Source organism: Drosophila montana, unplaced genomic scaffold (genome assembly GCF_035044405.1).
Source record: "Drosophila montana isolate Dmon_TW-CO22-7 unplaced genomic scaffold, ASM3504440v1 contig_3200_1, whole genome shotgun sequence".
NCBI classification, from domain to species: domain Eukaryota; kingdom Metazoa; phylum Arthropoda; class Insecta; order Diptera; family Drosophilidae; genus Drosophila; species Drosophila montana.
Window position 1 is genome coordinate 1,713,428 of NW_026998080.1, and position 26,322 is coordinate 1,739,749.

Consider the following 26,322-nt stretch of genomic DNA (forward strand, 5'->3'; position numbering starts at 1 on the left):
TTATGCATGTATTATTTTTTTTAGTTTTGTTTAGTTCCATTTACTAAATGTGTATTGACATTAGGTTTTGCTTTTCTGGTTCATAGAAAACTCTTTGTAAAAAAATTGACAAATAAATTCGGCAAATTGACATACGATAATGTTGCCCAGATTTTTTTAGATTTCCTTTGTTTTTTTGGTGCTGGCTCAAAAACCAGCAATACCTCAAGTTCAGTAGCAAAATATATTATATGTTATATACTGTATGTCCGTGTGTGTGTGTGTGTGTGTGTGTGTTGAGTACAACAACAGCTTTTGCTTTGTACTTTGTGCAAACGTTTCAAGGATATGCTGTATTCAAATATCATGTCAATGTTCACTCTATAAGCTAGGTATACATATGTAGAACTACAATTATGGGGCTCTGGCATGGGGCGTGGTGCCTTACTTACGCTCCTCACTGTCGTAGAAGTCAATGCCCTTGGGCTTGCCATTGTGATAGTTGAAGGGCTTTCGCTTTCTCACGGGACCCGACGACATTTTGGATAGTATATCCGGCCCGCCGGGATGTAGATCGTATTTGAGTACGGGCTCTTCGTTGGCAGGACGCGAATGCTTCTGTATCTGCTCATTTATCCAGGGCACATACTTGATAACGTTCGCATAGACACCAGGCAGCTTGGGATGTGCGCACATAATGCCCCAGGAGACGATGCCGCCAACAAACCAACGATCCTTTTCGCCCGGATACGGACATAACAAAGGTCCACCCGAATCGCCCTTTAGAATGGACAGAATCAATAAATACTTGCCATATTACCCAGCTTTGTATTTTTATTAAATTTAAAATTAGTTTTTCCTCCATTTAGCGAACATTCATTTATATGTTGAGCTTTGAAAATAAGCTTACAGCTGATCGGACGAGAACTAAACTTTTGTTGACTCACTGGGGATGAATTCACACAAAGATTTTAAACATTTTTGTTAACTCTATCGATTTTCCGCCAATTTTCCACAGTTGCGGGTGGAATATCCAAATTTGCTTAAACACGTACCTTTATGTAAAAGGGCCTTGAAGATAAGCCTCAGGCTGATGGGAAGTAACTTGAAATGACGACCAGAAAATTCTTTACGCCTACTTTCTACTCAGGGGTTGGATTTAGCATAGTTTATCCCAAGGACCTTTTATAATGGCCGCCCATTTTCCACTATTTGCATGTGAAATTGCAGTTAAACCGTTTAATATATGGAGACTTACCTGGCAGGCATCCTTTCCACCATCGTCGAAGCCCGCACAGACCATGCCCTCGGAAACGGTGAGATTGTCCAACCATTCGTCACATTGATTGCGCGTGATGATGGGCACCTGCACCTCGTTGACTATAAACTCGTAGGTGGACTTGGCTGAATTGAAGAGAAAATGAAATATATGAGAATCTCTTTGACAAAGAGAGAGAGAGAGAGAGAGAGAGAGGGGTACTTACGATCCTTGTCCTCCCGCTTGCCCCAACCAATGACCGTGCAAAGCTGCTCGGGACGCAGACTCTTGATGTTAGGCGGCGGCAGACACACGGGCAGCAGGTGCTCATGGAAAGCCACACGGGTGGCCAGCTGAAAACGAATGAGAATAAAATAGGTAACAGCAAGGATTGGGAAGAGTCCAAGTAACGCACCTGGAACAGGGCTATATCGTTGTCATGCGCTATGGCCATGTTGTATTGTGGATGCGGTATAACTGTCTTGACCTTCACCTTCTGACCCGTATAGGTAAACGAGTTGCGACGCGTGACGCCCAGCTGTATGGTCCAGTCCTCCAGATCAATAACCGTATGACTGCCAAGGATGCGAGACAGTTGTATAACTATATCTACTAAAGTCTAAAGCAGGAACTTACTTGCCCACACAGTGGGAGGCCGTGAGCACCCACTGATCGGATATGAGGACGCCGGCGCAGTAGAATATCTTTTCGGGTCCGCCTAGGATTGCGGCCAGAAAAGGCCAATTGCCGGGATTAGCCTGGGAGCCGCCTATGATGCGTCGCGAGGGCTTGTGGCGTCCACGCTTGACCTTGCCGCACTCTAAAAAAATCAAGACGGTATCAACTCCTGTTCATCAGCTAATCTGTTGTTCAACCCACCAAAATTGGAGCAGGTGAGCTCAGCTATGGGATAATCTTCCGTTTGCCTGCAATTGGCGAACTCCTGCATCAGCGTGGAGCGACGCTTGGCATACAGCTTCCAAATATCCGTAGAGACATTAACCGAGGCCAGGAGCGGACGATGTGTGCGCTGGGTGACCACGCTGGTGGCATTCACGGCCGAATAGCCCAATATGGAGCACACGGCGCTGGGCGAGACGGCGCGATCCCAATTCTTGACACAGGCGGGCATCCACTGGCGCTTGTTGATGCGATACACCTCTAAGACGCCAGAGCCCACGTCGCCATTGCGTTCACTCAGACGCACTGCAGCGAGGAGAGGAGGAACATATCAAATATCTGCTGAGGATCGTTGTCCTCACAAAATACATACAACAATTGCGCTCGTCCTGGGCGTAGGGGCAATCGATGACGCCATCGCAGATGTGCTCGGTGCCAATGCAACGCTCGTCGCCGCAGTAGATTTCGCCCTCCTGGCAGCGGGCACAGCTGCCCTCATCCTCCTGATCCATGCAGTCCAAATGGCCATCGCACACATATTCCTTGGGCAGGCAGCGATTCGTGTCGCACTGGAAGCCATCGCACTTGGGATTTGCGGAGGATATCATAACATCGCGCACCTCATCCAAGCCAACACAATCCTCAGCGCTGGAAAAGTCCTTGAAGAGCTTGCAGTTCAAATACTCCGGCAGGCTCAACCCAAAAACATCAAAGAAGAAGCCGCAGCGACGCATCGTCTCCGTGCAGAGCGTCTTACAAGGCGGCACGGCGGCCCTGTAGAAGGTCGAATATATGATATATATAATATATATAAGGTTAAACTAGAACCGAAGCTACTTTGTGCACATCATTTCTGGTTAAAAGCTTATCCGCAAGTGCTTATAAACAACTTGTTGTGGCAAGCTCAGAGCATTAAAAGCTCAATTCAATTAGTAAGTATTATTATATTATCTTTTAAGTAAGTAAGTAAGCAGCACTTGATGGCATCAGTCGAGTGGCAGAGCTTGTAGCTGCATTTCGAGGAACTACTTGTTTACAAGTGCTTACAAGGTAAGACGACATTGGAGAACAATAATTGCTTGGCGGAAAATTAACTACACACTATTTATTAAATAGAAATCGAGCCATAAGAATACCAGGAATCGCACTCTTAGCTGGGTAAGTGAATTGTGTGCTTACTTACCGGGCGCTTGCAATAGTAGAAAGTTGCAAAGGAGCTCTTTAAATTCAATTTAAATGTGCTCTATTTGTTGAGTAAAGAGTAGAAGGAAGGGCTATCTTTGACAAGTCGATTAACTAACAAGTTTTTAAGAAACCTTTATTTACGACCGTTTATTCCTATAGGAATTACAAAATATAGTAGTTCGATTGGATGTGGGATTGCAGCTGAGCTTAGTCAAGATAATTGAAAAATTCTCCCAACTAAAACTCATTTTTCGACCGATTTTTAATTAATAAAATCATAGGTTATAGTAGTTTGATATTGACATGACTTCTTTCACATGTTAAAATTCATAAATGCCAGCTCAAGATATCTTCAAAAAAAATAAACAAGTTTGTCATACAAGAACTTAATTTTAAGTTAGTTTCTTGAGTTCTAATTGGCAGTTGTTAAAATAAAATTATATAAAGAACTGAGTTTTCGACTGATACTTTCTTCTGTAACTCAGTATTATAGAGCTTCGATATTGTGCAAATTTAGCATTAAAGGATCATAGTAAACCTAGTGAATGCCGAGTTGGGCATAGATATCCTTATAAAAAATAAAAAAACAGACAGACAGACCTAAGCAAAGTTTCATAAGGAGTCAGATATTAGTATATCGACTCGGCTGTTGATTCTGATCAAAAATAAATATAGCTAATGAGGTCCTTTTATGTCTGACAAATTTAATAATAAAAAATATGACAATACCCTCTCCAAGGGTATGGCTAGGTGAGAGTATTCCAAGCCGAATTACAAATGGATGTTGAAGTACCTCCACCTGCTGCTCGCAGCTGGAACATTCAATTGACTACGGCTAAGAGCAGGGATGTCTGATCCAGGGATGAGTTGCCATAAGTCCAGCTCAACGACGAAGTCATGCAGACGGAGCAAGAGGCAAAGTATCTGGACGTCATCTTGGATAACGTTTAGGCTGACATTTAGGCGGTATTCCAACGGGAGGCACCAGATGCCTTGCCTAAACTGGATCTTGTGCAATAGACCCAAATTCCTTCTACGATGTAAGAGATCACTATATAACGCTATTATCGTGCCCACCTGTAGATACGGAGCCCAAATCTTGGGAATGGCTATACCGACCTGGAAATGGGTCCAGATGCTTGAGAATGGAGCCTTACGGCTAATTACCGATTGTGATTTCACTTCACCATTATATGAATCTAGAAACTGTAGAGCTCCTAGCACACTGCACAGACCTCTCTCTAAAGCTCATCCTATCCCCCGGCTGAAAGGACGTCAACATATTATCTTTGTCCATTTGATAAGGCGAGGCCTCTACACTACCTGTCATGTTCTTAAATTCGGAATAGCATCGAGAATCGAGCCAAAGTGCACAGCTCTGCACAACTCTGCATTCAATAATAATAGAGTAACTTACCCAGTTTGTCCACACTTGGGCACAAAGAGCGTGCAGAGGAAGAGGGAGACAAGCTCGTAGCAGCGCACATCGACGAGTGCCTCATAGGAGTCGAGATCCTGCGGATGAGATTGATTAATGCACTGACTGGCGGTTCCTCACATATTTACCACTTGCGTCTCCAGCTGGCCAAAGTGGCCAATGTAATTGGGAAAGACGGTGTAGTTGTAGGGTATCTGCGGTCCCTGGCAGAACTTGACAATGATGGGCAGACAGGTGCCCGGTGCGGGATTCTTGCCAAAGCTCGAGGTGTCCTCCACATGGATGGTATTGATGATCGTCTTGTTGACGAACTTAATGGTTGGATAGGCATTGAAGTAGGCGGCCAGGCCGCCGGCAATGGCCAGCAAGGCGAACGCATTGATCAGGATCTGGAACAGGCGGAACTTCAATCGGCCATTGGTGATGTACGGATTCGAGCTCTTGCGCCGATTGATGATCTGTGGAAGAGGCGAAACTCATCAGCTGGAAACGGCTTCCGATCCCATTTTAATCGCGCTCTCACCTGATGCTGCAAGGACATGGTGTGCGGTGCTCCGTTCTGGAAGCGCACGATGGTTTGTAGGCTGCTGGGCGTGGCATTTGGGCACTTGTTGAGCGGCGAGAGGGTTTGCGGCGGCTCCAGCTCCTCGATGGGCTCATGCTGCACGCCCTGACGGCAGACAATGGGCGCCGGGGCGCTGCACAGCCGCTTGGCGGACAGCGAGGGCAGCAGCGGTGCCTCCATTAGCTTGGAATTGTAGCCGGGACTGGATGTCTGGCTAAAGCTGTCGCTGGATATGGTCGAGTCCTGGCGGAAATTCATTTTGCCACGCATGGGCGCTGCCGGATTGCCGCTGCCGCTGCTGCTGCCGGTGCCGGCGCCGATGCCAAAGCGCATTGGGGCCAAATCCATCAGAGGCTGACGCTGCAGCACGCTGGGAGCTTGGCTCTTGCGTGCGCTCTGCGCCGATGCCAGCAGCGGCGTCTCCATGAGCTTGGAATTATAGCCGGGACTGGAGCTAATCGAGTAGCTATCGCTGGACAGCGTCGAGTCCTGGCGCTGCTGCAGCTTCGGATAAACAATGGGCGGCGGCTTGTTGCGATTCAGCTTGTTGCGCACCGTCAGGGGCGGCGGGGCATGCACCTTGGCCACATTCTCCATGCACTCAAACGAATTGAGATTGCGCAACGGCGGCTCCGGCGGCCCTGGACGTTTCGGCTGGCCGGCAGCGGGCAGCGGCACGTTGCCCGAGGTCGCATCCCCGCCACCCAGCGACACGGACGTGGAGGACATGGTGGCGCTGGATATGGTGCTCGAGCCGCTGCCGGCCGATGAGGTCGATGCTGAGGCCGAGACGCTGCTGGTGCTCTCCTTGCTGCACTCGCTCGACGAGTTGTGGCCGCCCTTGTGGCTGGGCGGCGGCGGCGGCAACTTCCCCGGCAACTGTGGCAACTGTGGCAACTTGCGAGCCGGCACCGCGGGCAACTTGTTGTTGCTGTTATTGTTGTTGTTCGTGTTGTTGTTGCTGCTGCTGGTGGCGTACAGATTGTTGTTCAGCTTGTGCATGACATCGTTGAGCGCGGCACGTTCCAAGCGGCACGTGTCCTTGGCCAGCGGCGAGTCAATCGAGCTGGATAGTGGCTTTTCGTCCAGCGACGATTGCGTGTCCACCGATGAGAAGCGACTGCGAAAATCGACACTGGTCGAGCTCGAGGCGAAACGTTCGCTGTGCGTGCCCGTCGTCGAGCCATATGCCGAGTCCACGGTGCTGCTGGAGGAGCGCTGTGCCCGCTTGGCCATGTTACCCGTCGGATAGCGGCCGCTGTGATAGCCGGCGACCTTGACAGGTGTCGAGGTTAGTGACTCATCAAAAACGGAATTCTCCAAGCTCATGCGGTCGTCATCTGATATTCCATCGGCATCCGCGTATGTCGGACGTGCGGCCAAGTCAACAAGCAGCGCTGATTGCCCAACAGCCACACCCACGCCCACAGTCGCGCCTGTCGCCTCCATGCTCTGGTTTGTTGGCTGCGGATAAACAAACACGCTGCCATTTCCAGCTGCGGCCGCAACGGCGGCATCCTGGCCAACATCCTGGCTGGGCTGCCAAGCGCATTTGACGGCGCGCATCAGACGACGTGGAATGGGCGGCGGCGGGGTCACGGGCGTGTCCACACGCACCAGCTGCTGATGCTTGGCACCCGCCATGGGAGCTGACTTGCAATATTTCTGATCCGCCATGTTTACCTGTCACACACACACACACACACAGACAGAAATGGAAAGTAGAAAGTCAAATGGCAATTCGAGCGGGCAATGAGTCAGTCTAAGCCGCCGCTAAGCCGCAATGCAAAACCTGACACAGCTTTCTGCCCTCATGAAACCAGAGCCAGAAAAGATGGGACGATGTGAGGAGGGAGAGGAGGGAGAGCTGGAGGTGGGCTTGGGGCGGAAACTGAACTCTGTTTGTCCGCAGATTTGCGCGCGTGGCAAACACAAAACAATTTTTGACGCTGACGTTGATGCGAGCAGCATGGATAGAAAAAGAGGGGCTGCGGCAGGGCGGGAGGGGGCGAGGGGTGCTGAGAATGAAAGCTGACATTGTGCAATATTTGCATAGCCCAGGTGGGGGAGGGGGTGGGAGTGGGGTTGGAGGGGGCGCAGATGTGCTATCGATAAATTATGCACCGCCAGCGAAAGTTCGTCCGCATAACTAAGTGCAACAGTGCGGAGCGTTAAGCTTTTTTATGGCCAGATATTGGCTGGAGAGTGAGCTAGAATTTGTGTTCAAAATGCTTAGCAGTTGCTGTAGCTAACTCGGAATTTTGATTTCTATTTAAAAACCTTCTCTTAGAGCGGAACTGCAACTAAGACTTAGTTCGATTCTTGCACAACTAAATATGTCCCCACGTTTAGCTCCAAATATGCTTTTGAGCAGTTGAAAAAAAAAATTGGCATCTGACAAAATAAAAAATGTATGTATATCGGGAGATATTAGAGCAAAAGCTTGGACCCAAGTTATTTAGGTTACGGAGCTGGGTGTCCATTAAAAGTTTCTAATGCTGAAGCAAACCATTTTTAAAATAAGACGCGTCTCAGCTGGTTTCTAGGAATCTTGGTTCAATTTAAGATTTGTTGCATGGTAAAAATTAAATTGGAATTCAATCCCGAACCGGCAGCCGCAATAATTCATTACCTTTCGACAGGTAAATAAAACCTAAACTATTCAAAAAAGAATATTATTATATATTTAAATCTATAAAAAAATGATTAAAGTTAGTCGTTCCCTTTGAAATGCAGTTAAAAGAAATTTTGCCCGGCAACCAACATTTAAACTAACATATATATATATAAGCCACCTTTTCAATGCCAGTTCTTAAGACTTAGCAGAATTATCGGTTCCAAGAAGAATCCTTCATAGTTACCTTCTATTGTAACCAGAGCATTTTTCAAGAGAAATGTGCATTTTATAAACAGGGCTTTTCCCAGAGTTCGGTCGAGTACTCACCAGAAAGTCTGCAGCTGCTTGGGGCAGCTGGGCTGGCTTCTGCTTATCCTCGAGCATGGGATAATAATGGGATGAATGGCGGCGCACAATGCTGCTGGAGCTGCTGCTGCTGCTGTTGCTGTTGCTGTTGTTGCTGGGCAGGGGGAGCAGGGTGACCGATTTGCATTGCTCCTGTTGCTTGTCGTAAAAGTCCAACAGCGAGTTGAGCGGCAGAGCCAGGCTAGAGGCGCGTTCCGAGCTGCAAAACCCGATTTACACAGAACGCGCAGTTAAGTGGGTTAAGCTTTAGAGTGGGGCTGGATTTACCGTGTGCGGTTCCTTTGGGCATCGCTCGAGTGCGGATCCTGCGAAACGCTTAGAAATTGTTTATTCATATCTAGTGCGTTCATGTTTTAATCAGCGTCATTAAGCGATATCGAACTGCAAGTGGCAAAAAGTTACGAATAAGTTAGCAAACTTTTTTGGCAACACTTTATAGACACACACACACACACACACACACGCACACTCGGCTAAATCGTGGCGCATGCTGTGCATAACTAATTCGAACTAAGAAACTACGAACTATGAGAATCCCATGCAAAACGCTGTGGGGCACATGAATAAAAATCAATTATGCAATCGCTCACACTTTGCCTAATACGTGTCGATACAGTGCCCAGAAATGCCAAGACAAAAGTGCAGGATATACACTATGCCCCACTATGTGTGTTTGTGTGTGTGTGTGTGTCTGTGTGTCTGTGTGTGTGTAGCTGTGTCCGTGTGAACGGCAAGCGGAAACGTTAGCATGCCACGCAATTTGGCCTTTTGTGTCTAATGGATATGCCATTAGCCGGTCACATAACAAAACACCGCCACAGACAATGACATTAGCTTCTGGCTTTTGGCTAGAGAGATTCTATTGGGACACCAAATATGTTGTTATTGGCAATGGGATATTCTGAAAATTGTCGCAGAGATGAGCACGTGTCGTGATTTTCGACAATTACAAACAGCTGCCTGGCTAGGAAATGTTATTGAACTATTTCGTATAATTTATTGAATATTGAATATTTATAAAAATGTGCTACCTAAATGGTTAGAGTTTTAATAAAGACCACAGTCTACTGAAATTATCTTGACAATCATCCTAACCTTTCCAAATACAACATAACTTGACCCTTAACTTATTTTCTTATATCTTTCTATCCTAATCCTAACATAGCTCAGCCTTAACTAAGCTTGCCTAACCCAAAAAGCAGAAATTAAAGATTTTATTAAATAAAAATTCAAATTAAGTTACAAGTTTATAAGTCAAAATCAGCCCAGCTTAACCTAAACCTAACCTAACAAATCCTAACCCAAGCATCAATAAACAAACCTAACCTCTCATATCAAGACCTAACCTAACTTTATTTTTTTAAATTTAGTTTATGAAGAAGAGTTTGCATTTTTAAAAGAAACTGGCTTAATTAGTGTTATTTATAGGTATCCACTCGAAACAAGCATAAGACTTTAAGTAAATACTCAAAAATGTTTTTGTGCTCTAAAAAGTATGCTATAATAATTAGTATTAAATATCCTACATGGCGTTGATTTCGCTTTGTCTTAAAGTAAGTGAGTTAACTCAATTGATAAGTTGTTTTGTAATGATTATGATAGCATAAAATTTTTTCAAAGTCTCGCTTACTTTTCAAGCGTGCCTATTTAATTACCTTGAATATTGTTTTAATAACTGAAAACAAACTGACTTGAACTTAAAAGTGCTTCATTTAAATTTTCGCTTTAATTTTCGTAGCTGTAATGACTTGGAATACTCAAATATGAATTTGGACGGTCACGTGCGCATCCCTTGCCCAAATCTTTATAGTATATGCTCGTGGGTCAGGCGCCATGAGAGTGTGTGGGTAGTTATAGTTCATTATCGCAATATTGTCATATTTCTATGGCATATATATATATGTGTGCGTGTGTGCGTGTGTGTGTGTGTGTCTACTGTATGCTGGTAAGTATCTGTGCTTTATTGTCAGCCACTTTGACATTGCCCAATATTCATTTGTTGACACTTGCATCCCGCCCCTTCCTGCTGGCAGCTGGGCCTTAAAGCTGTCAGCGTATAATACACAATATTATGATGGCTCCATTGCCTTTGACATGCCCGACTAAAGCCGTCTTAAAGTTGTTGTGATTGTTTTTGTTGTTGCTTGGCAGCTGGCAGCGCGTAATAATTGAACGATTTATGACTTGCGCTGGATGATGCTGATGATTGAGAGCTGTCTGGCAGGCAGGCAGGCAGGCAGGGGCGGGGGGAGGAGAAGTCGGCACATCAATAAAAACGTGAGTCAATAAAACTGATAATTAACTTTTGAGCAGTAGTGTGCTTAGCAGCCACAGGTAAGCATTAAAAATTGAATAACCAAATGTGTATAGAGTATCTGTGTGTTGGGCATGCCCCTGCCCCCCTGGTAGGCAACCTAAACGTGCGAGCTGTTGCACAGTTTTCCAGTTTTTCACAATTCCAATAAATACACCAAAAAAAAATAACAGCAGCAGCAAAGCTGGCGCCAGAGCGAGACAGGTGCAACAGGTGAATATGAAATGCAGGCCAAGAGGGGAAAAATCAGGACAACGCATACACACAACAGCCAACAGGCTGAGAAAGAGAGTGAGAGAGAGTGGGAGAGGGAGAGAGAGAGAGAGAGAGAGAGAGGGAGTGAGAGCCAGGCAAACAGCTTTGCTTGATAATGTGTCAAGGACGAAAATTGACACTAATAGGATTCAATCAACTTTGACAAGTGCACACAACAACAACTGACAACTGACAACATGTCCTGGCACACGCATGTGTACCTGTGTGCATGTGCATGTGTGTGTGTGTCTGTGCGTTTGCGGTTTGCCTGCAATTTGCTGTTCATATTCCGCAAACTTCTCGAATTCTAGGAACTATTTTAATGCTAATTGCCTAATTATTATATTTTAAACTTTGCATACTCACGAGGCAAATGGAGTCGTGCTTGGGTCGAATGGGGAATATCCATTAAGAGTCGAAATACATTTAACCTAATTTCCTGCAGAGTTTTGTGAGGAACAAAAGGATAAGCCCTTCGCCGCCAAGCTACAAATATTTATGCCTAATAACCGTGGGCGTACTTAAAAGAGACTTAAAACAAAATCATTTAATTTTATTTTGAATTGTTTCTATTAAATGATTTGTTAGCTTTCCGAAAGTCCATCTTGCCTGGATGGCAAATGTAGGTCAAGGATTATTTGGAGCAACTTTTAAGTATTGGTCGATGGGCTTCAAATATATATCAAACATAATGAATACGTTTTTCAGGGACTTAAATAATTCTATCGCCAAGTGTGGTAAGTAAGTAAAAAATTATTAAATAAATCTTTCGATCGGCCTTAAGCCCATTTTTAAATATTTTTGTGAAAATTCATTTGATGTGTTTTCTACTAAACTAACGTAACTTTGGTTATATATATATATATCGTAGTGATAATATTTGTTGTGCTATCATATGTATAGAGCTTGCCTTTAAAAAGGAATATCAAAGCATAATGAACTTCGGACGAAGAGAACTGCCAGCTAATTGGCCTTTACAATTGTAAGTTTATTTAATTTAACCTACTTCCAAGAAAAGCAAAACCAGGGTATCATATATAATATATATATTTTAATAAATTGCACATTCATGCACATTTTGTCCATTTCAAGCGAAAATATCCAAAGCATTTACAGTGCACAAATATTTTCATGGGCCACTCAGCTGGAGTATGCCCGCATTTTGTTGTGTTGTGCGCACAAAATAACTTTGCTGATTAACTTGAAATTCCGTTTGCCATTTCCATATGCCGAATGTAATTTACTGCGTTAACATTGTGCAAATATTTTCAGCTGTACAACTAGACGTATACTTAATATTGTTTGTCAAAGCAACAAGGGCCGTTTTTATGGAATTTAAACCTTTTCAATCTCAAGTCGAGGCCTGGATTCAGCGCTTGGCCAACAATTTATGTGCTCGCTGTGATTTGTGATTTGCAATTTGTTTGGCATTTGAAAAATCTCTCCTTTTTTTTTCTTTCTTGTTGAGAAATTGACACTTGCGAGACGAGTGTCCAGAATGGAGCGTTGACCCCAGCAGAAGCTGAAGCAGCACTCGGCGTCTGTTTATCTTGCACTGATGGGGCAGTTGCTGTTGCAGCTAGAATGTTGTCAGGACAACAACGACTTGAGGCAGAGTAATACATTTTGAAGCGTCCACTCAGCCACGCCCGACTGGTTAGCGGAGGCATCCTTGAACACGCCTCTAACCAGCACATAATTCGTTTTGGCCACAATCCGAGTGGCTCTTGAGGCCAGACTAACAAATGCAAACAGTTTATGGTTCATATGAGTTCGCAATTGGCATTAAGCATACAAATGCTAAGCAAATATAATTTATCTGTGTGTCTGTGTGTGTGTGTGTGTGAGTGTGTGCATACACATTCATACGGCATTTTCTATGCATTTTTAATGCTTATTTGCTGACGGAAAGTGGGAAAAGTGGGACAGGAAAAGGAAGCTTGAGCCGCAAAGAAATTCAATTATTTTCCTTTATAACAGAATTATGTAATGGAAGTCTTTTGTTGGCGCAAAATTTAAAAAATATGCTTAAGCAATTATGCAAATTGGCGTATTATTTTTAGCGATTGGGTGTTGCCTATTGTCAGCGATGTCGCTTCTTTATCGCTTTCTTATCTTCCAGCGTAAAGAATTGGTTATCTTAGTTCGAACTTGTATCTTTGCTGTTTAGTTAAGGAGTGCATCATTTGGGACTTCTCACAAAATTCTCCTTTCCGCTCTTTGCAGCACCTTTTCTTATTCCCAAATTCGCGATACGAAAGATATAAAAGCGATAGCAGTCTATCTAATATATTGCCCCAATTGAAATCGCAGCAAAACTCTAATTTCTATTCAAATCAACAAATATTGAATCTTACTCAAAAACGCAAACGTTTTAGAGGGTAAAAGTAGAGAAATAATTGCGAGCTGCCAAATTGTAGTACATCATTAAAATGCCAGCACATGAGCATTATTTTTGGAGCGGGTTTTTTTTGGGGCTGTGAGTTATGCAAGCCAAAGCCAATTACCAAAATGTCCCATCAAATTGCCTGGGGCCATTGCCTAATTTGTCTTGGCAGCATCCTGCCGGGCAGCTGGAGCAGGCCTGGGGCCAAGGTCAAAGTGAAAGCAACACAAAATCACGGATGACATGGGTGCGACTACAACGGACGTGTGTCCTAATAATGTTGGCCATATGGGTCGATCCCTCAACCTCAAGTCAACCCTAACCTCACTCCTTTTGCGCATCGCATTCAACGTGCAAATTCAAGTTGTGTGTGTGTGTGTGTGTGTGTGTCTGTGTGTGTAATTCTCTAGAATCGCATATTTTTTTCATATTCTTGTGGTCCAAGCTTCTTGGAATTTCATTACAGCACGCTACACCCAATTCCTGTCAGCCCAGCGCCCACAAATGGGCGTGGGCCAAGCGCTGGCCAAGGCAAAGAAGCGAAGCAAAAAACAATAAAGAACCGCCAAATACCCTTGTTTACGGCTTTAGAGATATGTCAGGAGAGAGTAAAGAAAGTAATTATAGAATTTGTTACAAATATCTTGAAAAACAGAATAGTTTTCCATACAAAAACTCAGTTTTAGGAGCGATTCTCAAAGCCAGCTTTTTGATATAGTAGTACGATGTTGATGAAGTGATAAAGGGTCAAAATTTCTTAAGAAACAAAAAGTTTCTCATCCAAGTACTAATTGTTCGATGGATTGTTTCTTTGGGATCTATATGATATAGTGGTCTGATCCGACTGATTCCGACAAACATATATATGTGCTGCTTGCAACTGAAAGACGGACCTGTGCAGACTTTCATGAGGATAGTTTTAAGCCTGGGAAAGTTGTCGGCTCGTTTGTTGTTAATGATACGGAGTTGTTTCCCTCTAAACGTTATAAATTTCATTACAAAATTCTAATACTCTCTACAAGGGTATTAAAAAGAATAAGTAGAGAGAGAGAGAGAGAATCATGAAAAATTTCAACAACGTGTGTAAGTGCCAGTCGCAGTTTGAGTTTGAGTTTCAGTTTGAGTGTTTGGGTATTCGAGTGTGCCCCAGTGTGAGTGCAGCTATGCGTAAAATATTCAGCTAACAATTTTTTTGCACTCACTTTTTGTTGGCTTTGCGAGTACTTTGCGGCCTCTGGGAACGAGCATAATTTAAATTTATGACCCGCTGCTAGTTATATTCTTTACATTTTTCTCGACCATAAATTATGTGTGCGCATCTAATTAGTTTGTGCAACAACAGACGACAGGTTGCTTGCAGCTTCTAGATTGTACTGCGAGATGGGGACAGGCTCTAAAGACAGGCACGTGTTTACTTAAATACTTAATTTAAAATCTATAATAATTTATGTAAAGAAAATTTCAATATCTATAGGCATTACTTAAATTTAACTATTACTTGAAAATCGCATAGAAAGGCGACACTGAAGGGATGATTAACAAAATTACAACTAGGAGAGAGAAAGGAAAGGAAGAGTAAGAAATCGCGTAAGTCAGTAATTCCTTTAGAGAGAACATAAAAGGAATTGAAAGAGGAAGGAAGTATTAAGAGAAGGAGAGACAGAAATTATTAAGACAAATGTTTAAAATCCACTGAAAAGACATTAAAATACGTTTAGCGTCATTTGAATCGATGAAAATCGCATAGAAAGGCAATACACGATTTGTTGCTAGGCACCAGCTTTGATAAATAATAAACTTTTATAGTCTTTAATGTTAAAGCTTTTTTGTATACGCCATTGAGAGTCATATCAAAATACGCAACCAAGGGAACACACATTACTATTAGCTTATATAAAAGCCCATTCATTGAACGTATATATATAAATATGTGTGTGTTTGTGTGCATATAAATCAAGCATTTGACCTTCTGTGCATAGCGATTCATATTGTATGCCCGATGGAAAAGTTTAGCCAATTACAAATGACCGTAAACCATACAAAAAAAGAGAAGAAAAAAATATCACTATGGGAAGAAGCAGACCCTTAGCAACCAGCAAGTTACACATCAAAGGTAAAAATTATGCTTACCATCAGCTGCAGATATAGGCACAGATACAGATACAGATACAGCTGAAGATACAAATACAAATACAGATACAATAATAAAATGTCTGCCAGAGTTTTACGTAACAAATAGACGGACAAACACATACATCACACAATGGCACGCCCATACAATTAACAAAATACAAGGCACAAACAAAAAAAAACACACACACACACTCAACACACACAGACAAAGCAACAATACCTGTTTCTATTGTAAGCAATTGTGCAATCAGAATTGCGCTGATGTGCGACATAATGTGATTGTGCCAGCCTGCAATGGCTGCGTGTGTGTGTGTGTGCCTGTGCGTGCCTGTGTATGTGTTTTTGTGTGTGCCCTCTCGCTCGCTCTCACGTTCGCTTTATTATTGTGCGGGTGCTACAAATGGCGCCAATGAAATTCAACTATGTTGAACTGTGCGGCTTTCAAGTCAAAGGCAAATTGTTAAAAATTGAAAAAAAAAACTGTATGTGTGTGTGTGTGTGTGCTTGTACTATGTAAGCATGGCAGGTATGGGCGAATCTTGAAGCTGGCCACCATTACAAGTATTTCATATACAAAATTCAATGTTGCCTACATCCGCTGCCTGATTTGATTATACTCTACGCTCAGCAGCACTGCAACGGGGTATATTGGCTGCTGAATAGGGCATAACTTTAATGTGAACATGAATATATGAAACAATACAATAAAGTGAAGTTTACTGTGATATCGCATTAAACTTCACACTGCAAATATAACTGTAATCGCATCGAAGGCTTCGCTCTGAGAGTGCAACAATCGATGCTCTCTCTCTCTCTCTCTCTCTCTCTCGCTCTGCAGCGGGCTGAAGAAAATGAGGAGAATGAATAAATGCAAAATCGACGACGACGTTATTCAAGCGACGCGCACAAGAAACGGTTACATTTTATATATTCATTTATACATACACACATACATATATGTATATATATGTCTGCATATATTTTTAAAACAACCTAATTGGTATCTGTGTGTCGCATACAATGTGTGCGTAAACTGGCAGCAATTCAAAATGTTTTCATTTTCATTTTACATTCAATAGGCGTGTGAATGAGTGACAATCATCAACCATCATCAGCATCATCATCATCATCATCATCATCATCATCATCAGCAGCAGCCTGAATAGTCAACAACTCAACTCTGTGCCCGGTTTTATACTCTGCACGCAGTGAAGATGAGTAAGAAGGGTATAACGTTTTTGGGTAAATGTATGTGACAGGCACAAGAAAGCACATTCGAAACTACAAAAATTTACAATATATGTTGTTATATAAAGCGTGACAGTTAGCACAATGTCAAAAATATCGATTTTTAGATTTGGTTCTTTAAGCATAACTCGAAAATGATAAGAGCTGAATACATCGAAACTGGTGTGTAAGTTAGCCAAAGCCTTTTGATTTGGTATATACACTACATATTTAAAAATGATCGGACCATAAATACCGAAACTATTCAAAAATACGTATGCGATAAAATGGGGATAAGACAAGGCGAAAAATATTCGCTTGCAAAGTGACTCAGAGTATCGCCTAGTCGGACACTCCCGACTAAATCACTTTTGTTTTTTGGGTGTCGCCATTTCATTTCGTCTCATTTCCGCTGGCTGCGATCGGTTGCAGAGATGTGTCTGTGTGTGTGTGTGTATTGGTGTGTGAGTTTAAGCATATGAAATTGTATACCGTTAAATGGTCTGTCCTGGCTGTGTCCCAGCTCTGATTCGGGTCGGGTGCGGGTGCGGGTGGGGGTGTTTGCTCGCCGGGCAGTGTTTGCCTGCCACTCAGCTGTCATGTTTGATTTGCACATGAGTGAAATGCAGAAAATTGTGCGCACAAATGGGCGGCAATTGGGCGTTGCTGAATGCCAGTGTGTACACACTTATATGCACACACCGACAGATCCCGGCGAGGCGACTTATATTTGGCCAACTTTTATGAGAGATGTGTGAATGTGCGTGCGTACTCATTGGGCCAAATAGTGGCCGTTGTTCAAATCCGCAAGGATTTTGCATTGTCATGTCCTAGCTATGTGTGTCGATTTGAGCCTTTGATAGCAAGTTTCAATCATACACAATTGCCACTAAATGCTAGTGCGTGGATTAGGCCATCAATGTTTGGCCCATAATCAACCTGATAAGCCCCCAGTTCATAGCCTTAAATAGGCTTTCCACCAGCCGCGCTTCATAGTTGTGCCACAAATCGGAGCACACATTTCCAGGAAACATTTAGCATGATGTTAAGCGACTGCACCCAAGATTAACACATCTTGTTTACAGCTTCAGTTTCAGCGAATTCCACATATCTCGCTTCCCGGAATCGTAAATGAAGTTAAATTGTAAATTACGAGTTTAATTCATGCGAAAACTATGGATATGGCAGATAAAAGGCATATGAAGTAAACAATTATTATAAAAATTAGTGGTATTGTTTAAACCACAAACTATCAATGTTTTATGCAGAATGCGGAGTACTCTGGCCTTTGGCTAAGTCAAGCTGCTGATTGGAACGCGAATCCTCCTGATAGACTGGGTCAGACGAGGGCTCTCTTTTGGACTCTCCTCTACGATTCTCACACTACCGATGCAAATCATCTGCAAAGATTCGTGTCATTGTGCATTTGATTGATTTGCCAACTAAATTACATTTATGGTTTAAACGGAAAAGAATCGAAGCTAGGTAATATCATTTATGCAGGAAAGTTAATGGAGAATTTAAGCGAAATGTATACAGGATTACTTTGGAGAAGTCTTATAAAGGATGTTCCAAAAAGAAACGAGAAGAAATCGATTTTTAGGCATATTCTTTTGATAATAAATGAAAATCTTTCAAATAAATGTTACTTTGTTTGATCAGAAAAAACATCTATCTGTCTTTTATGTTTAAATAATCTATACTATTTAACAACTTATTAACTTATTAATATATAAATAGTATAATAATATAATAATAATATATTTTCAGGGAGCAGCTTGGTACTCAAAAGGAATTTCTTGATCTATTATTAAGCAACAAGTTTTTTTGATACCCTGAACCCATTGAAAATGGATGAAATATAACTATTTGTAAACATAAGGAAGCATCTCCTATCCCATAAAATATATATATTCCTGCTCAGCCTCATTAGCCGAGTCGCTATATATCTGTCTGGCCGTCAGTATGTCAGAATATGTCGACCTCAGCGACTTTAATTGCTAGAGACATGAAGTTATAAACTCTTCCTATTGCCAGATATAGGTTTCCTTTTTAACTTGTCTAGTTTTCATGAAATCGATAAGAATCGATATCGAGTTCTTTTTGTTTAGTATATCTTAAGAGCTAGTCACAAAATGTGGCATCTAGGTTATTTGGAACCTCTGCCTGATTCTCTCAAAATCAAACTGTGTTTTTGGAAGTATCGTCTTAGTCTTCGGTTTTAAGAAACTTTTAAATGCCATATATCTGCCATTTTAATTTCGTAAAGAACGGGCTGTTAGCACTGAAGTTTAATCAGAATGCATTCCACAGAGATTGGGGCAAAGGGAAGGTATCAGGGTATCTCCTAGTCGACCAAAGCATTCTCTACTCTTACTTGGTTTTTTCTATTTAATTTCGATAGAAATCCTTAAATCAACAGTCCATAGACACCATTTCCATTTCCATCATTTCGTGCGCATTGTTGTCGTTTTAAGTTTACATTTTGTTCAGCAGCAGCAGCAGAAGCAGAAGCAGCAGCAATGCTGATGACAGTGAAGGCATTTCATTAGTCAAGGCGGCAATGACAGACTAACTGACTGACTGACTGACTGACTGACTGACTGACTGACTGAGTAACAGATGGACAAACTGAAGCTCGCTGCTTTGTTTTTGACATCGCCGTCGCTCGTTTGGACCGCACGTGGCAGCGGTTTATGATGCCTGAACGAACAATGAAAGCTAGCTCTGCGTCTGTGTGTGTGTGCGCGTGTGTGTGTGTGTAAGTGTGCGTAGAGCAGCGATAGGAGCAGGCAGGATGTCGAAATGTCCTGATAGATGTCGCTCTGGGCAAGTCGCGTGCTCGTCAGTTATCAGCGCCAGGATGCTGTCCCAGCAGCAACTTTGCAGAAGCGTGTGCGCTGAACCGTTGACAGCCAGTTTGACAGTCAGTCAGCTTGACAGTCAGTCCGTCAGTCAGTCAGTCAGCCTGTGAGTCAGTGAGTCTTTTGTCTGGTCATATAGTTACATTTATCAGTTAGTCGCCCAGACATGCAGCTAACCATTAAGCGCTTGTATTCCTCTTGCCACATTTCAATTTCATTCAGCTGCAGCTCCCTTTTTAACTCCCTTTTTCAACGGAAATTGATTTTTGTACTTGAACGCTTTTGCCACTTGTGCACAGTTGTTGTAACACGGCGCGTATGAGTCCCCAGTTACTGAATCCCAGTCCGTCTGTGCCCCTTGTTGCTGTCCAGCGCGTAATTTATATTGTGCCAAGTTGGGGCCATAAATTGTCTTTGGGGGCGCATTTCAATTGCATTCATTATTCGCACCTCAGATTTTAATTAGATTTCAATTTTGCCAAACGCAAATCGCATTTCAATGCACGTTCTGGCATTGAGGCCGACTTATGTCTGCGGCAACTGCGATAGCAGCCAGCCAGACTGGCACAAAAAGAGAGAGACAGGGATTGAGAGTGAGAGAGAGAGAGAGAGAGAGAGAGAGGACTGGCAAATAGTTGGCCAAATCGGCTTGGCCGTGCCAAGCGCTGCAGCTGCGTCAAGGACATTCAAGTTTTGTGCAGCTTTAGAGCTCCGGAACCCAGAGCCAAGCCCAGCCGCAGACTGGAATTTGTTGCTGCCGTTCCTGCTGCTGCTGCTGCTGCTGCTGCTGCAACTGATGTGGCCTAGTGCGCAATTTACTGGCATTAAATTGTCTTGTTATTCAGCTATTGTGCATGCCTGTGTGTGTGTGTGTGTGTGTGTGTTTGTACATTTCTTTCATTTAGTTAGTTCTAAGTTATCGCCTGCTGCAGAGAGTTTTGCTTTGTTGCCCCTGGTTTTATATTTCATTAAAATCGCATCAAAAGCTTTTGCAAATTAATTAAATGCCAAAAACAATTACAAATTCAGCGAAAATTCGCTGTTGCCAGGCTACAGATTCACTTCAGCCAGTTACTAATGAGCCACGTGTAATTATCATTTGCATCTGAAAGCAATTCAAATGCGCCACACTACAAAACGTCTACTTTGCTATAATCTTCAAAAGCATCCTTAAAGCAGTCAAGATAATTTATTTGATTTCTCATTTAAATGAGGAATTATTAAAGGGGTATTGCGAATTGTCTATTTCCATTTAATCATATCAATTATGGCAAAAGAACTTAAACAATTTTAATTTGTGTTAAGAACAACATTAAGAAATAACAAACTAATAAAATAACTACCTAACAAATTAAGTTAAGTCAATAATTAGTTCCCATGCTTTCCATGGAAATTTAAATGTCGAACTCAAACAATTTTGTTTTGTGTTAAGAATAACATTTAAAAATAACTAACTAATAAAATAGCTACCTAACAAATTAAGTTTACTCAATAATTAGTTAATTCCCATCATCTTAAGTCAGTCTTTCCATGGAAATTTAAATGTCATCAAGTCAACATTCTGCGACAACTACGTTGAATTAATGGCGAGTTCATGAACCTTGTACCTAAAATTCTGACAATTGGAGCGCCTGCAGCGACTGTCTGGCGCCGAGCAGACTTCGTTAAATTGATTTTTCATTTTGAGGAGACAAAACGTAAATTAGACGGTAATTAGGTACATGAACTGTGCAAATTCTGAAATGCATGCAGCGCATCGATAACGTTTTGTGCCCCCAAAATAACCCAAAATACCAAAAGAAGAAAAAGAAACGTATAAAGGGTTTGCTGTGTGTGGCAAATGCAGAAATCGGCTTACAAATACGCCTGCCCGGGGCCCGAGGGGGTTGGTCTTTATGGCAGTTATTTTGTTTTTGCTACAGCATCGCACAATCGATTTTCGTCCTGGGTATATTATGTAGCTGTATGTGTGTGTGTGTGTGTGTTTTTTTGTGCCTTTGCCTGCCAGCCTAAATGCCAAATTGAGTTTGCGGCGTCCGAGCAGCCAGCACAAGTTGATAAAACTTGCGACCGTTTCACGTTCAACGTGGCGCATAAGTGTTTTTTCTTGTAAGTCACACGTACAGCTAGTGTGTGTCTGTGTGTCTGTATGCTATGTATCTATGTATTTATATTTGTATTTGTATTTTGCGCTTTGCTTCTGTGTGTGTGTGTGTGTATCTGCCCTGTTTGTTTGCCACTTCAACTCTGTCAGGGTTTACAGATTCTGTGTTGTCTTTTTCTGGCCCTGTGTGCGAGTGCGAGTGCATGTGTATAGGCCGTGTGTGTGTGTGTGTGTGTTTGTGTGAATTTGTGCGCGTGTGTTTGTTGTGTGAGCTTAGCATTTTCTTCGTGCCTAAGTCAAATAATGCGCCAACACATCATTTCACACTTAAATGCTGTAAAAATATGCATTAAGCTTTGGCGCTTAAATTCATTTGTATTTCTGGCCCGTATTTTACATATATTTTACATATGCCTGTTTCATTCCACAACGTTCCACTTACAAATAAATATGGCTAACTGGGCTGAAATTGAATATTGTCTAATTGTATGTGTGCCCCAAAAAGCATGCTATGGAAAATGTATTGGGAATTTATATCGCCATAATGAGGGGCTGGCTTCTAAAGAGACTTAGATTTGGCGGAGATTGCGGAGGTCTGATCCAATCAATCTGTCAGATCGGTTTATATAACCAACTTATTTTTGTTCATTTTATTATGCTACACCTAACTCTAGAACAAGTTGTATGGTAATTATTCAGATAAGTTTAATTTAAGTTGTTTCCTTACCAGTAGTAATATTTAAAAAAAAATAGAGGATGCAACAGAGACCGTAACTCTAACTGTTTTATAAAATTAACAATTAAAAAAAAGTAAAATATATGTAACACTGACGTTCCATTCCATTATATTCAACTACAAATATATAATTACAGCATAGCCTGCTGTAAAAATTGGCCCATTTTACAACTGCCCGAAAAAGTATGCTATAAAAAATGAGTTTGTAGTTAATTGTTTTTTTTTTTTTTTTTTTTGGTTTATTTTGCGCTGGAATCGATCAGTGCCTTCTGATCTCTACCAAGCGGAGTTAAGGGTATATTGTATAGTTATTATTTAATAACTTAAATGATAATTACAGACTTAAAAATATATAACATAATGGGAAAGGGATGTTTAAGTGATGCGCCTCGTTGGTAGGTCGTCGGGGTGTAGCCTTCGGAGGCGCCTCTCACTGATGGGCTCAGCCAGGGCCCTTGCGGCCGCGTTCGGATGCTGCACCAATTTGTCGGAGTATCGGCTGCTAAAGAAGTTGAGCTGATCTCCGACCTTTGTTAGGCGGAGATCGCGTTCGATGGCGTCTGTTGTTACGTACCATGGCAGGCCAGCAACCTTGCGTGCTGCCTTGGCTTGGACCACTCTTATGCGACGGAGCTGGTGTGCTGATGCCGTGCCCCAAACTTGGATCGCATATGTCCAGATAGGCGTTACCATCGTTTTGATAAGCAGTGTCTTCGTGGATATGTGCAGCTTGCTTTGAGGCTTTAGTAGCCAATCGAGCTTTTGTAGTCTTCTCAGGCATTTTGCTCTCGTTGCTGCGATGTGAGGCCCCCATATGAGCCTTCGATCGAGGTGGACACCCAAATAGCAGAAAGAGTTGGTCTGCTCAATGGTTCCTCCATCGAACCGTAGCCCCTGGCAGCTGTCTGGGCGCAGCGTAAAAGTGACGCAGGCGGACTTGGCACAGTTTATAGCGATGTTCCACATAGCTGTCCAGGTTTCGATCTGCAGCAGCCAGTCCTGCACTGCACTTGTAGCAGCTTGCAGATCTTTGTGGGAGGCTAGGAAGGCAGTGTCGTCCGCATATGTTGCCACCAGCAGTCTCGCAGGGCTGAGGTCTTCATTGCTTTGTCCTTGTGTGGGCAGGTCCGCCGTATACAGCGTGTACAGCATCGGACCGAGGACGCTGCCTTGTGGGACACCTGCTCTGATGCCCTTAATTGCCGACCTTTGGTCTTTAACGGCCACATTAAAGGTGCGTCCTGCCAGAAAGGAGCTAAGGATGCTGAAGTATGGCGCTGGGAGTATCAGTTTGATCTTGAACAGAAGACCATCGTGCCAGACCTTGTCAAACGCTTGTTTGACATCGAGGAAAACGCCGACGCAGTATTGCTTCTGCTCAAAAGCTTCTATTACATGTTTTACTGCCCGGTGGACCTGCTCGGGGCAGCCGTGAGACTTTCTGAAGCCAAACTGATGATCCGGGACCAGGCGCGTGACCTCGTCGAGTTCTAAGAGACGGCTTAGCAGAAGTCGCTCAAAGACTTTTGAGAGCGTCGGCAGAAGGCTTATAGGGCGGTAGGACTCAAGTTGAGTTAGCGGCTTACCGGGTTTGGCGATCATCACAATTTTCGCATGTTTCCATTGCTTCGGAAAGTGGCCAAGGCGGAGCATGGAGTTGAAAATTGTGGCGAGCGCCATGACTCCTTTGCGTGGGAGAGCCTTAGCTGCTCTGTTGTCGATTTCGTCGCATCCTGGGGTCTTCTTTAGCTCAAGCATTTTCAGCTGTGTCCCGATTTCCGCGGGGGAGATGCTTCTTATCGGGAGAGCCATCTGCAGTGGAGCGTCCAGTGACTCGGCTACTTTACGGCGCTGTGCAACATCTGCGAAGTCGAATGGCTTGAAGGTTGTCTCCAAGTAGTCAGCAAATGCATTGGCCTTTTCCTCGTTCGATCGGAGCCAGAGGCCAGAGTGGTCCGTGATCGGGGAGGTAAAAACTGTTTGCCTTTTAATGCTTCTGGTGAGCTTCCACACTGAAAAGGTGCTGTTGCCGTCATGCCCAGTTGCTTCGAGGAAGCTGTCTAGATTTTCCGTTCGAGTCCTAGCCAGCAGTCGTCTGAGCCGGTTGGACGCGCTTACCATTTCTGCCTTGGTAGAGAGGTCTCCGTTGCGGATGTACAGCCTCCTTAGACGTCTTTTGTCGGCAAGGAGACTCCTGGCTTCAGGGCTTAGTAGGGACCTTCTGAAGGTACGAGTGTGAGGCAGGGTTTGCGGGGCTGCACGTCTAGCAGCTTCCGTAATTTTCGCTGTGAGGTGGTCAACGTAGCTCTCCAGTTCACTTGCCGTATTTATGGTGACGTTGAGCTCTAATGTGTCCTCGAGGCAGGCCCGGTATACTTCCAAGTTAGAGCGCGGCGGGAGCATTTTGCGGATTCCAACTTCCCACTTGGGAGTCTCCTCGAGCTCAATCAGTAATGGGAGGTGATCCGACGTCAGGTCAAGGAGGCTTCGTATTCGCAGCTGTTCCTGTCTGAATCCCTTGTAGAGCCCGAAGTCAAGTGCACTTGGTGTTGCAGTAGCCCTATATGGGTAGCACGTTGCCTCTCCAGTGGCTATGACTTCGACGCCTTCATTCTCAATGGCAGAGAAGAGCGTTCTCCCTCGGGAGCACATGCGGTAGTTTCCCCACCAGCGATGTTTGGCATTCCAGTCTCCTCCTGCCAGGAATTTGGGGCCAAGCTTGTCGAAAAGGGCTTGAAAGTGTGCCTCAGTCACTCTCAAGGCCGGAGGGCAGTATACAGAGGCGAGATTGAAGTCGCCTCTGCTGGATCCGAGTCGGATAGCAGCAGCTTGCATATGCCAGTGGCAGGATGACTCGAGTGGGTGGTGCGACAAGGACGACCTGATCAATATTGCTGCTCCTCCATGTTGGCTGTTGTCTGGGTGGTTGGCGGTGTGGAGAGTGTAGCCTGGCACTCTGAGGGTGATTCGAGAGCAGAAGTGAGTCTCCGTGAGCAGAAACACGTCGATGTGGTGGAGTTCGATGAAGGCTGTGATCTCATTCGCTTTCGAAAAGACTCCGTTGGCGTTCCATAGTGCTATCCTGAGGGAGCTCATTTTAGGCACTGTTATTTTTGGCGCTAGTGTGCATTAGCGCTTGTAAAAGAGTCTGTATGAGAGACATCAGTTGGTCGAATCTGGCGAACATTTGCTTCATCATGAGCTCAAGGGCTGAGTTGGGGCAGTTGTCGGCAACAGGTTGTGATTGGCTGGGAGTGCTGCCAGTGTTCCTTCTGCGAGACGATGAGCGGGCACTGCGCTCTGCGGGCTGGGTACCGCGGAGGACGCTGGCAAACGATTGTTGGCCGGGCACGAAGCTGCAGGCAGGAGCGGCTGTTTTGGGGCGGGGATCTCTGGAGCGGCTTGCATCTCTGCCATTTGCCTTGTGCTGGTTTTTCTGCTGGAAAGCATATTGCAAGTACTTCTTGCAGCCTTTGAAGTTTGCTGCGTGTGCTTCTCCACAGTGGTGGCAACACCGATTCTCGTCCTTGCCAAGTGTGCACTCGTTGCTTGGATGGTTGTCCCCACACTCCTTGCACACATAGTGTCTCGAGCAGTAAGATTTTGTGTGCCCGTACTCTTGGCATCTGTTGCATTGTACAGGGCCCGACGTCTTGCGAGGCTTCTCCCACGAAACTTTGTGCCTGCATAGTACTGTTATTGATTTGACAAGGTTATTGTTCTCCGCTTTCCTCAGGTCAACAAATCTCATATTTAGAGGTTCGTTATTGACTCTGCTACGCGGGGTGTATATGCGGACAACGTGGTGCCCCTTTTCTGCCAATTGCGCTGTAATATCTTCGGATGCGACCTCGTGGTGGATATTTCGTAGAACTATGCGGTACGGCCGGTCTTCTGCAAGCTGGTGGTGGTGAAACAGGCAGCCGTTCTCGCGAAGGTGCCTTGCCAGCGTTCGGTATTCGTCTGAGTTGCGGCATTGGACGATGCAGTCGCCA

At 43.9% G+C, this 26,322-nt stretch overlaps 1 protein-coding gene across 1 annotated transcript in view; it reads right to left on the reverse strand.

Annotated features, from left to right (window-relative positions):
• Positions 1-313: 313 nt before the first annotated feature.
• Corin (corin) overlaps positions 314-26,322 on the reverse strand; it is a 28,799-nt gene continuing 2,790 nt past the window's right edge. The window contains exons 2-13 of the mRNA XM_064687551.1: positions 8,576-8,689; positions 8,270-8,507; positions 5,284-7,008; positions 4,889-5,218; positions 4,740-4,837; positions 2,511-2,911; positions 2,117-2,443; positions 1,874-2,057; positions 1,653-1,812; positions 1,464-1,590; positions 1,238-1,383; positions 314-759 (exon numbers count right to left, since the gene is read on the reverse strand). Of these exons, the coding sequence (XP_064543621.1) occupies positions 424-759; positions 1,238-1,383; positions 1,464-1,590; positions 1,653-1,812; positions 1,874-2,057; positions 2,117-2,443; positions 2,511-2,911; positions 4,740-4,837; positions 4,889-5,218; positions 5,284-7,008; positions 8,270-8,507; positions 8,576-8,658 (4,155 nt within the window). The 5' untranslated portion in view covers positions 8,659-8,689 and the 3' untranslated portion in view covers positions 314-423. The remainder of the gene's footprint in view (positions 760-1,237; positions 1,384-1,463; positions 1,591-1,652; positions 1,813-1,873; positions 2,058-2,116; positions 2,444-2,510; positions 2,912-4,739; positions 4,838-4,888; positions 5,219-5,283; positions 7,009-8,269; positions 8,508-8,575; positions 8,690-26,322) is intronic.